This window comes from Erythrolamprus reginae, chromosome 1 (assembly GCF_031021105.1).
Source record: "Erythrolamprus reginae isolate rEryReg1 chromosome 1, rEryReg1.hap1, whole genome shotgun sequence".
Taxonomy (NCBI): domain Eukaryota; kingdom Metazoa; phylum Chordata; class Lepidosauria; order Squamata; family Dipsadidae; genus Erythrolamprus; species Erythrolamprus reginae.
In genome coordinates this window covers 396,230,725-396,242,745 of record NC_091950.1, presented here as the reverse complement: position 1 = coordinate 396,242,745, position 12,021 = coordinate 396,230,725, and the positions used below count along the sequence as shown (strand labels likewise).

General features: G+C 42.6%; 1 protein-coding gene across 1 annotated transcript in view; it reads right to left on the bottom strand.

The window, feature by feature from the left end:
- Positions 1–11,272, bottom strand: part of FSIP2 (fibrous sheath interacting protein 2) — a 93,445-nt gene extending 82,173 nt beyond the window's left edge. Inside the window, 3 exon segments of the mRNA XM_070730245.1 lie at positions 4,126–4,287; positions 6,932–7,057; positions 11,165–11,272. Coding sequence (XP_070586346.1) covers positions 4,126–4,287; positions 6,932–7,057; positions 11,165–11,272 — 396 coding nt within the window.
- Positions 11,273–12,021: the final 749 nt, after the last annotated feature.

Sequence of the window (12,021 nt, the reverse complement as noted above, 5' to 3'; positions counted from 1 at the left end):
GACACAGGGCAAAGTCTCGCGTGCCCTCTGATATGACTCTACTTGCCACCTGTGGCACATGTGCCATAGATTCACCATCATGGACCTAGTCCAACAAGATATTCCAGAGGAGCTTCATGAGATGTGGTAGTAACCATCATTAGTATTGGAAATTGACAGTGATTAGGAAATATGTGATTATACATATTTAATTGATGTATACTAATAAATGTGGAGTATAATGAAAATAAATATTCTTAAAATGTTTGAAAAAAATGTGTATCATTTTAATTATTCCTTATTAAACTCCGGCCTTGAAAATACAGATAGTCCTTGATTTACAACCACTTGTTTAGTGATTACTTGAAGATGCAATGGCACTGAAAAAAGTGGCATATGACCATTTTTCACACTTTCAATTGTTTCAGCATTTCCATGGTCAGATGATCAAAATTTGGATGCTTATCAACTTATATTTATGACGGTTGCTGTCCCCTGGGGGGGAGGATGTCATGTGATCACCTTTTGCAACCTTCTGATAAGCAAAATCAATGGGAAAACCAGATTCACTTAATGTCCAAGTTACTAATTTAACAACTACAGTAATTCACTTAACGACTCGGGCAAGAAAGGTTGAAAAATTGGGCAAATCTCACTTAGCAATGGAAATATGGGTTTCAGTTTTGGTCATAAGTCAAGGAGAGGTTTAATTAGAATTTAAGCAATCTAACTGTGAATAGGATCATATTCTGGAATTTGACTTTTCCGTTGACTTTGCTTATCAGAAGGCTGAAAAGGTGGTTCATATTATCCTCAGAACACTGCAAGCATCATAAATATAAGTGAGTTGCCAAGCATCGGAATCATATTCTGGAATCAGAATATGTTAATACTATATATTTACACTGGTAGCTTAAGGCATAACTGTGTGATAATGGACAGTTATACAGATGTGCTACTGTACCAATGGACTTATATTATAAAAAGAATATTCAGCTATGCCAAATGTCATTTAGTATTTGCAATTATCATGTTTATTTATTTATTTTGTCAAGTATGTATTTGTAATATTTATTTTTTATTTATTTATTTTATTTATCACACAAATATCGTATTGTATTTTAGTATGTTTAACATAATATAAGTATAAAGTAGAGATAGAAAAGATAAAAAAGACATTAGGACAGGAATGGTAGGCACAAAGGTGCATTAATGCATGCCCCTTACAGACCTCTTAGAAAAGGGGAGAGGTCTATTGTAGACAATCTAAGGATGAAGATTTGGGGATTGAGGGAAGAAACAACAGAGTCCAGTAGTGAATTCCAGGCGTTGACCACTCTTTTGCTGAAATCATATTTATTTATATTTATACATAGGTATAACACTGTTTATATACACAAGATGGGTACTGATAAGAGGGAACATTAGGACAGAGATGGTAGGCACGCTATTGTGCTTATGCACGCCTCTTACTGACCTCTTAGGAATCGGACAAAGTCAACAGTGGACAGTGTAAGGGTAAAGTTTTGGGGGGTTGGTGACGAAATCACAGAGTCGGGTAGTGAGTTCCAGGCAGCGTTCCCCGTAAGCTGCGCGCATGACCGCGCGCCCCAAACTACCCCCACACACACCCTTTTTCACGGGCGCGCGCTCCCCATCCCCCTGCCAGCCTGCGGCAGGGGCGGGGGCAGGGAGGCGCCGGCAGTAGAAGGGAAGGGATCCGCGGCCGCCCCTGCCTCCCCACGGTGCCTCCGGCCCCCTCGGCCTTTCGGCGCTGCTCCCCGCCCACCCGATCCGCCCCCTCTGCTCCTCCACTGCCTCCTGCCTTTGGGCGCGGCTCCTCCTGCACCAGGAACGCACGTCCTGTCCGTCTCACAGTCCCTTTGCCGAGAGCACTTTCATCCCGGGCTCTCAGCAATGGGGTTGCAGGAGAGGCGGGGCAGGCGTTCTCACAGCGGAGGCCGGCGAAGGTGATATTCAATAAGGCTTTTCTTATTTTGAATGTTCTGGGCGGGCTGGCAGGGGAATGGGGAGCGTGCGCCTGACATTGAAAATCACCTTTGCTAGCCTCTGCTGTGAGAAGAACAGAGAGAGAACGAGAGAAAGGGGGGAGAGAAAGAGATAGCAAGAGAGAGAGAACGAGAGAAAGAGTGTGAGAAAGAAAACAAGAGAGAAAGAGTGAGAGAGAGAGAGAAAGCAAGAGAGAGAAAGAAAACAAGAGACAGAAAGTGAGAAAGAGAGAGAGCAAGAGAGGGAGAGAGAGAAAGAGAGAGAAAGAGAGAAAGAGAGAGATGAGAGAGGAAGGAAGAGAGTGAGAGAGAGGAAGAAAGCAGGAGAGAGAGAGACAGAGAAAGCAAGAGAGAGAGAGAAGAGTGGAAGGAAGAGATAGAGAGAAATGATAGAAAAAAGGGGAGAAAAAAAGAGAAATGAGAAAATGATTGAGGCAGAGAATGACAGGAAAGAGAGAGAAACAGAGAGAGAAGTGACTCTTGATTTAAAGCATATGGTAAAAGCACTTAAATAATAACAGAGAAAAAAAACCCAGCCCTCACCTGTTTTTATTAATAGTTATGTTTTTGGTTTTGCTGGTTGATTTAGTTTCAATAGTAATGGATTTTGGTTTTTTTAAATTATTAATTTCTTTTAATAAAAAAGAAGGGATTTTTTTCTTATTTATTTATTTGTTTGTTTGTTTGTATGTTTATTTGTTTATTTATTTAATTTATATGCCGCCCAGTCCCAAGGGGACTGCCGCTCAGACACTATACTTTTCCGTCCACACTGAAAAAAAATTAGAGGGAACATTGGTTCCAGGCATTAGCCACTCTGTTGCTAGAGTCGTATTTTCTACAGTCAAGTAGAATGCACAGAAGCAAAAAATTTCTGAAATCTCATGCGTGCACATGTCCCCTCACAAGATTTTGCTTCCTGAACATCTGCATCTGGGTGCACACCAGGGACCCAAAGCTGTGCACACTGCTCCAATTTTACTACTGATGCGGCGTCCTCATCTGTACCGTCAGGAACCCAATACTGCAAAGTCCCTTAAAAATAATTTCCCTACAGTTGATTCAATGGAACACCTACTTGATTATCCTGGTCTCCAGCAACGTCACAACCTCAAAATGGTTCCAATAGAATTCCCGACCCCACCCGAAATTTTCCAGGAGATTCCATGGGCAGAGCCAGAGACAACAGACCCAACCTCTCTGGCCGAAGCCAACTCCCCTACTGAACCATGCAGGTCCACTAGGGCAGCGTTTCCCAACCTTGGCAACTTGAAGATATTTGGACTCCAACTCCCAGAATTCCCCAGCCAGTGAATGCTGGCTGGGGAATTCTGGGAGTTGAAGTCCAGATATTTTCAAGTTGCCAAAGTTGGGAAACACCGCACTAGGGTTCCTAACACCCTGCCTACTACCTATGAGACTATGTATGCTAATGATTGGATCAAACCAAGAAGTTTGCCCTAAAGTTTTAAGTTTTATGACTGCATAGTTTACTCCAAGGTCCTGTATTCAAGCGGGAGAATGGAGACTGTTGATTAGTGAGTCATCTGACAGCTCCGTATAAAAGGGGAAGCTGTCAGCCTGGCACTCTGCTGGATCTTACTCACTGTTGCAATAAAGAGCTGTTGTTTAAACCTGTCTCAAGTCTCTTCAGTCCCAGGATTCAACTCTAAGTATCAATTTACGTATTGTTTTCAATCTATAAGCCGGGAATATCTGTTGAATATGTCAGAACTGGGGGAAAACAGGCTTGGGTGTGTTAGCATATTTTCTGCAGGATTGCAAAATTGCAGGATTGTAAGGACTTTGTACATGAAACCTACACAAGGTCCAATTTGGGACTCTCTTAGGATAAAGAAAATGTGGAATATCTTAAAAATGTACTCCGAAGAGTAAAAGAGGTCCTTGAGTCTTGACAAGGAATGTCTATTTTCAAAAGATAAATGTAGACATTGAAGGCACCCACAGATAGCAGCGCCAAGTTCACAGTTTGTATTTAAAATCACAAATAGACTTCGGAATAAGATTAACGATGATATTTACCACTGTTTAATTCAGGGTCTGTTTTTTTCTTCTACCATGTTATTGATGGTTGCTTTAGTAACTTTAATAGAAGACAGAATGGGCACAAACTTACTTTGTTTTTGTCAGTGATCAGGCCAGACTTTTTCAGTCTTCGCAGATTGTCTTTACGCTTGTAGTAAGCACGCAAGTGGGGGTCATGAAGACTTTTGTATTTGGGGGCCATGATCTTACAGTATGGGTCAGTCAGATCAAAAGTAGCTGACGGCTGATAAAGCTGAAAGAAACACAAAAAATTGATGAGAACAAAGAAAGATGGCATCCCATATAACTTACTGGGACACACACACACACCAAGTGAGGGGAACACCATCCTTGATCTATCAATTACTTTAGAGGACAAAGAAATACAAAGAAATATTACAAATACTGTATACAAAGAAATATTATGAAATGTCATGCTAGGAAAGAACCTATAAAGAAAAAAGTACATTTACAAATAAAAGCATGCCAAAGAGCCCCTCTTTGAGCGAAATGTGTGGTTTAGAAATATGATAGATAGATGGATGGATGGATGGATGGATGGATGGATGGATGGATGGATGGATAAGAAGGTAGGTAGGTAGTAGGATAGGATAGGATACACTGTTTCCCTGAAAATAAGACCTTCCCATTTAAATATGTTAAAGGGTTAAATAAAGTTCAGGAGAGGTGTTTTTAATAGGAAAGTGAACACAAGAACAAGGGGACACAATCTGAGGTTAGTTGAGGGAAAGATCAGAAGCAACGTGAGAAAATATTATTTTATTGAAAGAGTAGTATATGATGTTTTATTGTTGTGAGCCGCTCCGAGTCCTCGGAGAGGGGCGGCATACAAATTTAATAAATAATTAGTAGTAGTAGTAGTAGAAGTAGTAGTAGATGCTTGGAAAAAACTTCCAGCAGACATGGTTGGTAAATCCACAGTAACTGAATTTAAACATGCCTGGGATAAACGTTTATCCACCTTAAGATAAAATACAGGAAATGGCATAACGGCAGACTAGATGAACCATGAGGTCTTCTTCTGCCATCAGTCTTCTATGTTTCTGTATTTTCCAAAAATAAGACCTAGCCTGATTTTAGCATGTTCCTAATATAAGCCCTAACCCCAAAATAAGCCCCAGTTAAAGTCATCATCAATGGGGTGGCTATGGACAGGACCAGAGACAGTGAGAGCATGGGGGCCGATGGTGTCCAGCAGCAGCCACAGCCTGCATAGTGCAGATCAGTTGATAACCTGTCCAAGCAGAAGGTGGGTGCAAAAGTGGAGGGAGAGGCACACAATCTGGCTGCACAGCACAGGGTGCAGGAAATTTGAGAGTTGATGGGCTAGAGAGGCAGGCGGCCGTGGGAGGTTCGTCTTCCTGTGGTGGCACCCGCAGCAGACAAGGTAGAAGCACAGTAGGGAAGGCAGATGACCCCGACGCTGCTGCCCCAAAGTAAGGGAGGTGTCAGGGCATGGATGGTCTGGCCGAGGGGCCCTGAGGGAAGTAGCTGCAGGGCATGTGGGCAACCGGGGGTTCCTACTTACCGCCGCTACCGGAACGATGCGTGTGCAGCTCCGCATTGCCAGCCTGCATGTGTGCATGCCCAAGCGATATTTTGCTTCTGCGCATGCACAGGAAGCAAAATCTCATGAGAGGATATGTGCGTGCATGAGATTTCGGCAACTTTTTTGCTCCTGCACATGCGCAGAAGTAAAAAAACTTCCAAAATCTCATGTGCACCCACATCCTCTCCATGAGATTTTATTTATTTATTTTATTTATTTATTTATTAGATTTGTATGCCGCCCCTCTCCAAAGATTCGCCGGGGCGGCTCACAACAATAATAAAACAGCATATGACAAATCTAATATTTAAAATAACTAAGAAACCCTTATTAAAAACCAAACATACACACAAACATACCATGCATAACTTGTATAGGCCTGGGGGGAAAGGAATATCTCAATTCCCCCATGCCTGATGACAGAGGTGGGTTTTAAGGAGCTTACAAAAGGCAAGGAGGGTGGAAGCAATTCTGAGCTCTGGGGGGAGCTGGTTCCAGAGGGTCGGGGCCGCCACTGAGAAGGCTCTTCCCCTGGGTCCCACCAAACGACACTGTTTAGTCGATGGAACCCGGGGAAGGTAACTCTGTGGGACCTAACTGGTCGCTGGGATTCGTGCGGCAGAAGGCGGTCCCGGAAACATTCTGGTCCGATGCCATGAAGGGCTTTATAGGTTTTATAGGATATGTGCACGCATGAGATTTCATTGGTTTTTTTGCTTCTGCACATGCGCAGAAGCAAAAAAAATGCCGAAATCCCACATGCACCTGCCTTCTCTCATGAGAGTTTACTTCCTGTGCATGCACAGAAGCAAAATCTCACTGGGGAACGCATGCCCACTGGCAACATGGAACTACGTGCGCAGATCCATTTTCGCTACCGGTACGCAGTGTGGCTCGTACCAGCTAGCAACCCAATACTACACATGGGGCAGCTCCACCACCACCAGCCCCCGTGTCAAAGCAGTGGCACAGCACACTGCAAGGCCTCCTGTCCATTGCGGCTATGCGCAAGCAGAAGAAGTAGGCCTCCCGCACATGGGGAAAAAATAAGACATCCTCCGAAAAGAGAGAGAGAATTCCCACACTGGTTTTTTTACTAAGAAAGATAGCTTCAAAAGAGAGGAAAGTGCCAGGAAACAGAGGAATTAAGGGTCCTTTCCATTTTTACTTTTGAATTTCTTTCTCAGGACAGTTTCAGCTATTTTAAAATAACACTGGGACACTTCTACAAGGTGTTTTCATGCAGCCTGCCCCCTAAACATGTTTTCTGGTTGCATGCTTTTTACAACATTTTATGGAAAACAGAAGTGAGGTAGTCTCTCTTCACCTTTTCACCCAAGTTTGTTCTGTAAAACATGGTATTGGAGCCAGGCAGAAGTGGGATCTTGGTGAAAAGTGGCATGTCCAGAATTTGATTGGGTCCAACAACTGGCATCTGTTTCCCAGGACCCAACTAGAAAAGGGGGGAAATAAGCACAGAGGAAGGATGTTATTCATTATCTGTTTTACATAACTCAGTAGTAGTTTGCTTCAATATTTTAAGATCTCCAAGAATATGCACAAGCTTTGGTCTTGCTTTGATTTGGTCTCCCCTTCCAAGCCAGGGCTAGTTTGTATGAGTTTATCAAATTTATTTGCCACCATCTTATGGTTTAGGTGACTGAACAGCTTACACCAAAATAAAACTCACAAACATTAAATAATTATATGTCATGCAGATTGCATAACAATGGTGTTACATGTGTCATATTAGGGGCCTTCAAAACTGTCTGCACCAATGCATTCTGGATCAATTGTACTTTCAAAATACTCTTCAAAGGTAGCAAAACAGAATAACAGAGATAGAAGGGACCTTGGAGGTCTTCTAGTCAAACCCCCTGGTTTGGCAGGAAACCCTACACCACTTCAGACAAATGGTTGTCTGATATCTTCTTAAAAACATCCAGTGTTGGAACATTCACAACCTCTGGAGACAAGTTGTTCCACTGATTGGTTTTTCTAACTGTCAGGAAATTTCTCCTTAATTCTAAGTTACTTCTCTCCTTGTTTAATTTCCACCCATTGCTTCTTTTCCTGTCATCAGGTGTTTTGGAAAACAGTTTGGCTCCCTCTTCTTTGTGGCAACCCCTGAGATATTGGAACACTGCTATCATCTCTCCCCTGGTCCTTCTTTTCATTAAAATGGACATATTCATTTCCTGCAGCTGTTCTTCATGTTTTGGCCTTCAGTTCCCTAATCATCTTTGTTGCTCTTCTCTGCACTCTTTTCTAGAGCGGTGGTTCTCAATCTGGGGATTGGGACCCCTTTGGGGGTCGAATGACCGTTTCACAGGGGTCGCCTAAGACCACAGGAAAAGACAAATTTCCCATGGTGTTAGGAATTAAAGCTTCTATTCTGGCGTCTTGGAATACACACTGCTCAAAAAAAATAAAGGGAACACTTAAAAAACAGAATATAACTTCAAGTAAATCAAACTTCTGTAAAATAAAACTGTCCACTTAGGAAGCAACACTGATTGACAATCAATTTTACATGCTGTTGTGAAAATGAAATAGTTGTGCAAATGAAATATTCAATGTCGAATACTTCATTCGTTCAGATCTAGGATGTGTTATTTGAATGTTCCCTTTATTTTTTTGAGCAATATATATTTTTACAATCCGACCAATTGGCCGTTTACAGCAGGGGTGTCCTTCTGACCTTCCTGCCAATCAGCTTAAAGCTCTGTTGGAAGAATTGGTGCTAAACCTATGGTTGGGATTCACCACCACAGGAGGAACTGCATTAAGAGATCACAGCATTAGAAAGGTGGAGAACCACTGTTCTAGAGTCTCCACATCTTAGCAATAGAATGCATTGCAATAATCCAAGTAGCTGTCCAGGACTAAGTGCAGAGCCTCACAATTGAGTGCAATTGGCACAACACGCAAAGTTGTGCGGAGGGCCTCCTATCCATGACTGTCATGAGTCTAGGAGTACCTACAAGTTGCATACTGGGTCTATCTGGAGTAATCCACCCAATCCAGAACTAAAAGTGATATGTCTCCATATTCCGAGGAACTGCTTATCCCCAGCCACTTTATCTCACCAGGGTTTAGTTCAGTGATGGGGAACCTTTTTCCCCTTGGGTTCTGAATGAGCGTGTTTGGGGAGGGCGAAAACAGCTTCTCCCACCCTCTGCAGGTCCTCTGGAGCCCGGAAGCTGCCTGTTTCCCAACTTCTGGTGGGCTTGTGTTTCGCTCTCCCCAGGCTCCAAAGGCTTCCCTGGAGCCAGGAGGAGTGTAAAAATGCCCTTCCTCACCCTCTAGAGGGTCTCTGGAAGCCAAAAATATCCACCCAAAGCATTCGTGTGAGCCAAAAATCACCTGGCTGGCACACACATGCACATTGGAGCTGAGCTAGGGCAACGGCTTGCGTGCCAGCAGATATGGCTCCGCATGCCACCTGTGGTACCCATGGCATAGATTCACCATCACTGGTTTAGTTGGAGCCTGTTGTCTCCCATTCAGGCCCCCACTGTCTCCAGGCTCTGCAAAATTTCAGAACACAAATGAATTTACTTTTTTTAATCCATTTCATTCATCTTTTCTCCAAGAAGCTCCGGAAGTGGTGGTGGTGGTGGTGACAATCTTTATTTCTTAGTCCCAATTAATCACACTATATTTATGCCTTTTACATGAATAAATATTTCAAGGGGCTTTACAGACAACTTGCTTGGCTTCTGCCAGACACCAACTCTCAGTAATATTTTAACATCTTCAATTCTTTTCATTAAAATAAACATAAAAACTAATATGCATCAATATACCACCTCTCAATTTTAGGAACAAAGTATGCAAACTAAGTATCAGAAAGACTGTATTAAACTAGAAGATGGAATAATCATCTATATGGCTAGATTTAACGTATTAAAGGATTGAGCTTGTTCTATATTGGCATTTTATTTATTTATTTATTCAATTTCTACAGCTTCTGATATTTTACTATTTATCTTTTATTTCTTCAAACATCACTTATTTACTTACTACGTATATTTTTTTATCATATTAGCAATGCTATATTTTAGTTGTACTTCATCATAATTGTTACAACCTACCAATAAAATATTTAAATGTAGCAAACCAGATCACCTCTCCTTCCTCGCATAGGCTTCATTAATATTCCTATAAACTAAAAAGTGTATCTGGCCATATCACTGACTTAACTTTAAGTGAATGGTTACATGTTAAATAATAACCATTCACTCAAAGGCAAGTCAGTGATGTGGCAGGCATTTTATGACAGCACTCATTACACACACACAAACACACACACAATCTCAAAAGGGGTCATCAACCCTAAAGTTTTGGGTTTGAGTCTTATTTAGCTGAAGCAGCCAAAAGATGTTCCTATTAAACTCGTGATATTTATTTTTTCTTCTTAGTGAAATTCTTCTTTTTTTCTTAAAATCTTGGCAATTTTTAGACATTTGCCTCTCAACTTCCACATTTCCCTGACTGTGGAATTCTGTGTTGAAGTCCATACTGTCAGGCCGAAGTCTTCATGTGGAGTTAGAGAATTCAGCCTGATACAACACAAAGGGGGATGGGAGGGGTAGTGAGTAGTCACAGGGGAAAGTTACTAGACACAACCAAAGATTCCTTTCTCCATGTCAAGGCCACCGTTTGTTCTGCCTCAACTGAAGAGAAGAGGAAGTTGATAAACTCCTGCACACAGACTGGCTCTCGTGATGAACTTGTGGGTGTGGGGGGTGTAAGATGAACCTTAACCTAGGTGGGATTCTGGGAAGTACTCAGAATCGGAATGACAATGGCGTCGCTAACATGGTTCTGTTAATAAATCAAGCTCTGATCGAGAGAAATGGACTGGGACTTGTTTTATTTCTCAGATGCTATTTAGAACGCTGACACATACATCTTATAAGTTCCTGAAGTTGAAAAATACTAGTCTGAGCTACTTACCAAAAGGAGAACTAAGCTAGTAAATGGAATAAGCCAGTGATGGCAAACCTATGGCACGGGTGCCACAGGTGGCACGCAGAACCATATCTGCTGGCACGCGAAGCCGTTGCCTAGCTCAGCTCCAATGTGCAGGTGTGTGCCGGCCAGTTGATTTTTGGCTCGCACAGATGCTCTGGGAGGGCATTTTTGGCTTCCAGAGAGCCTCTGGGAGATGGGGGAGCGTTTTTTTTTTTACCCTCTCCCAGCTCCAGGGAAGTCTTTGGAGCCAGAGGAGGGTGAAATACAAGCCTACTGGGCCCACCAGAAGTTGGGAAACCGTCCGTTTCTGGCCTCCAGAGGGGCTCTGGGGGATGAGGGAAGCTGTTTTCACTCTCCCCAGGCATTGAATTATGGGTGTGGGCACTCGTACATGCACGCTCTTTCGGTACCCAAGGAAAAAAAGGTTACCATCACTGGGTTAAGGCATCAGGCTACAAATCAGGAGTTCATGAGTTCTAGTCCCATCTTAGGCATGAAGCCAATTGGGTGACTTTGGTCCCATCATCCCTAGGAAGCAAGCCACATATCTTGAAAGTTGCCAAGGTTGCGAAACACTTACTTCTATTACATCCTCTTCCGGTTCCATGGCTTCAAGTGCTGTCCGGGCACTTTCTGTTAAGTAATGTCCCATGGCTGCCTTCAGGACCCCTGGGTTGGGGTACGTCATCTTGATGGTTCAGAGTGGGCTGCTTCCCTTGGAGGACATAGCTTCCAACTGCCACCTCTTAGCAACCCTTCTAGAACATTCCTAGACGTTGTTAACAACAAAGGTTCTGCTAGTTTGGTCCTAGTTGCTACCTTCACATTCTCTGTGGAGCTTTCAATGTCTCACAGGAAGGAATTCTGAGGCTGGAATCCCATTCTGTTAGGTGATCTTACACTGCATAACATGGAAGCAAAACTGTTGTGTGGCTACAGTGGTCATTATACAGTGCAGCTACTAAATGATACAAGATACGTAGATCAGGATGAGTCGGGGATGTCTCAGATTTATTATTATTGTCAGTAATGAGCCTCTTTGTTATCTTGCGTTGTATCGTGAATTTATGATGTCGGATTTAGGGACAAATTACTGGGAATAAAATCTACAATCTTCACTGAATAGAAGAGAAAAGAACATAGAATAGAACATAGAACAGAATGACTGTTGGAAGGGACTTTGGAGGTCTTCTAATCCAACCCCCTGCTTAGGCAGTGTTCTGTCGGGCTCTCTGGTAGAATCCTCCCGAAAATGCACAGATACAATTTCAGACACACACACGTTTGAAAATTCAAAACAATGTTCTTTATACCAAAATTCAATTAAACTAAGCGCTCTTTTTGTATAGCAAAGAGCACTCGTCTCCAAACAAACTGGTAATTTGTACAAGTCCTTTATCAGTTCTGTGATACTTAGCTTGCAGCTGTGGGGCAATT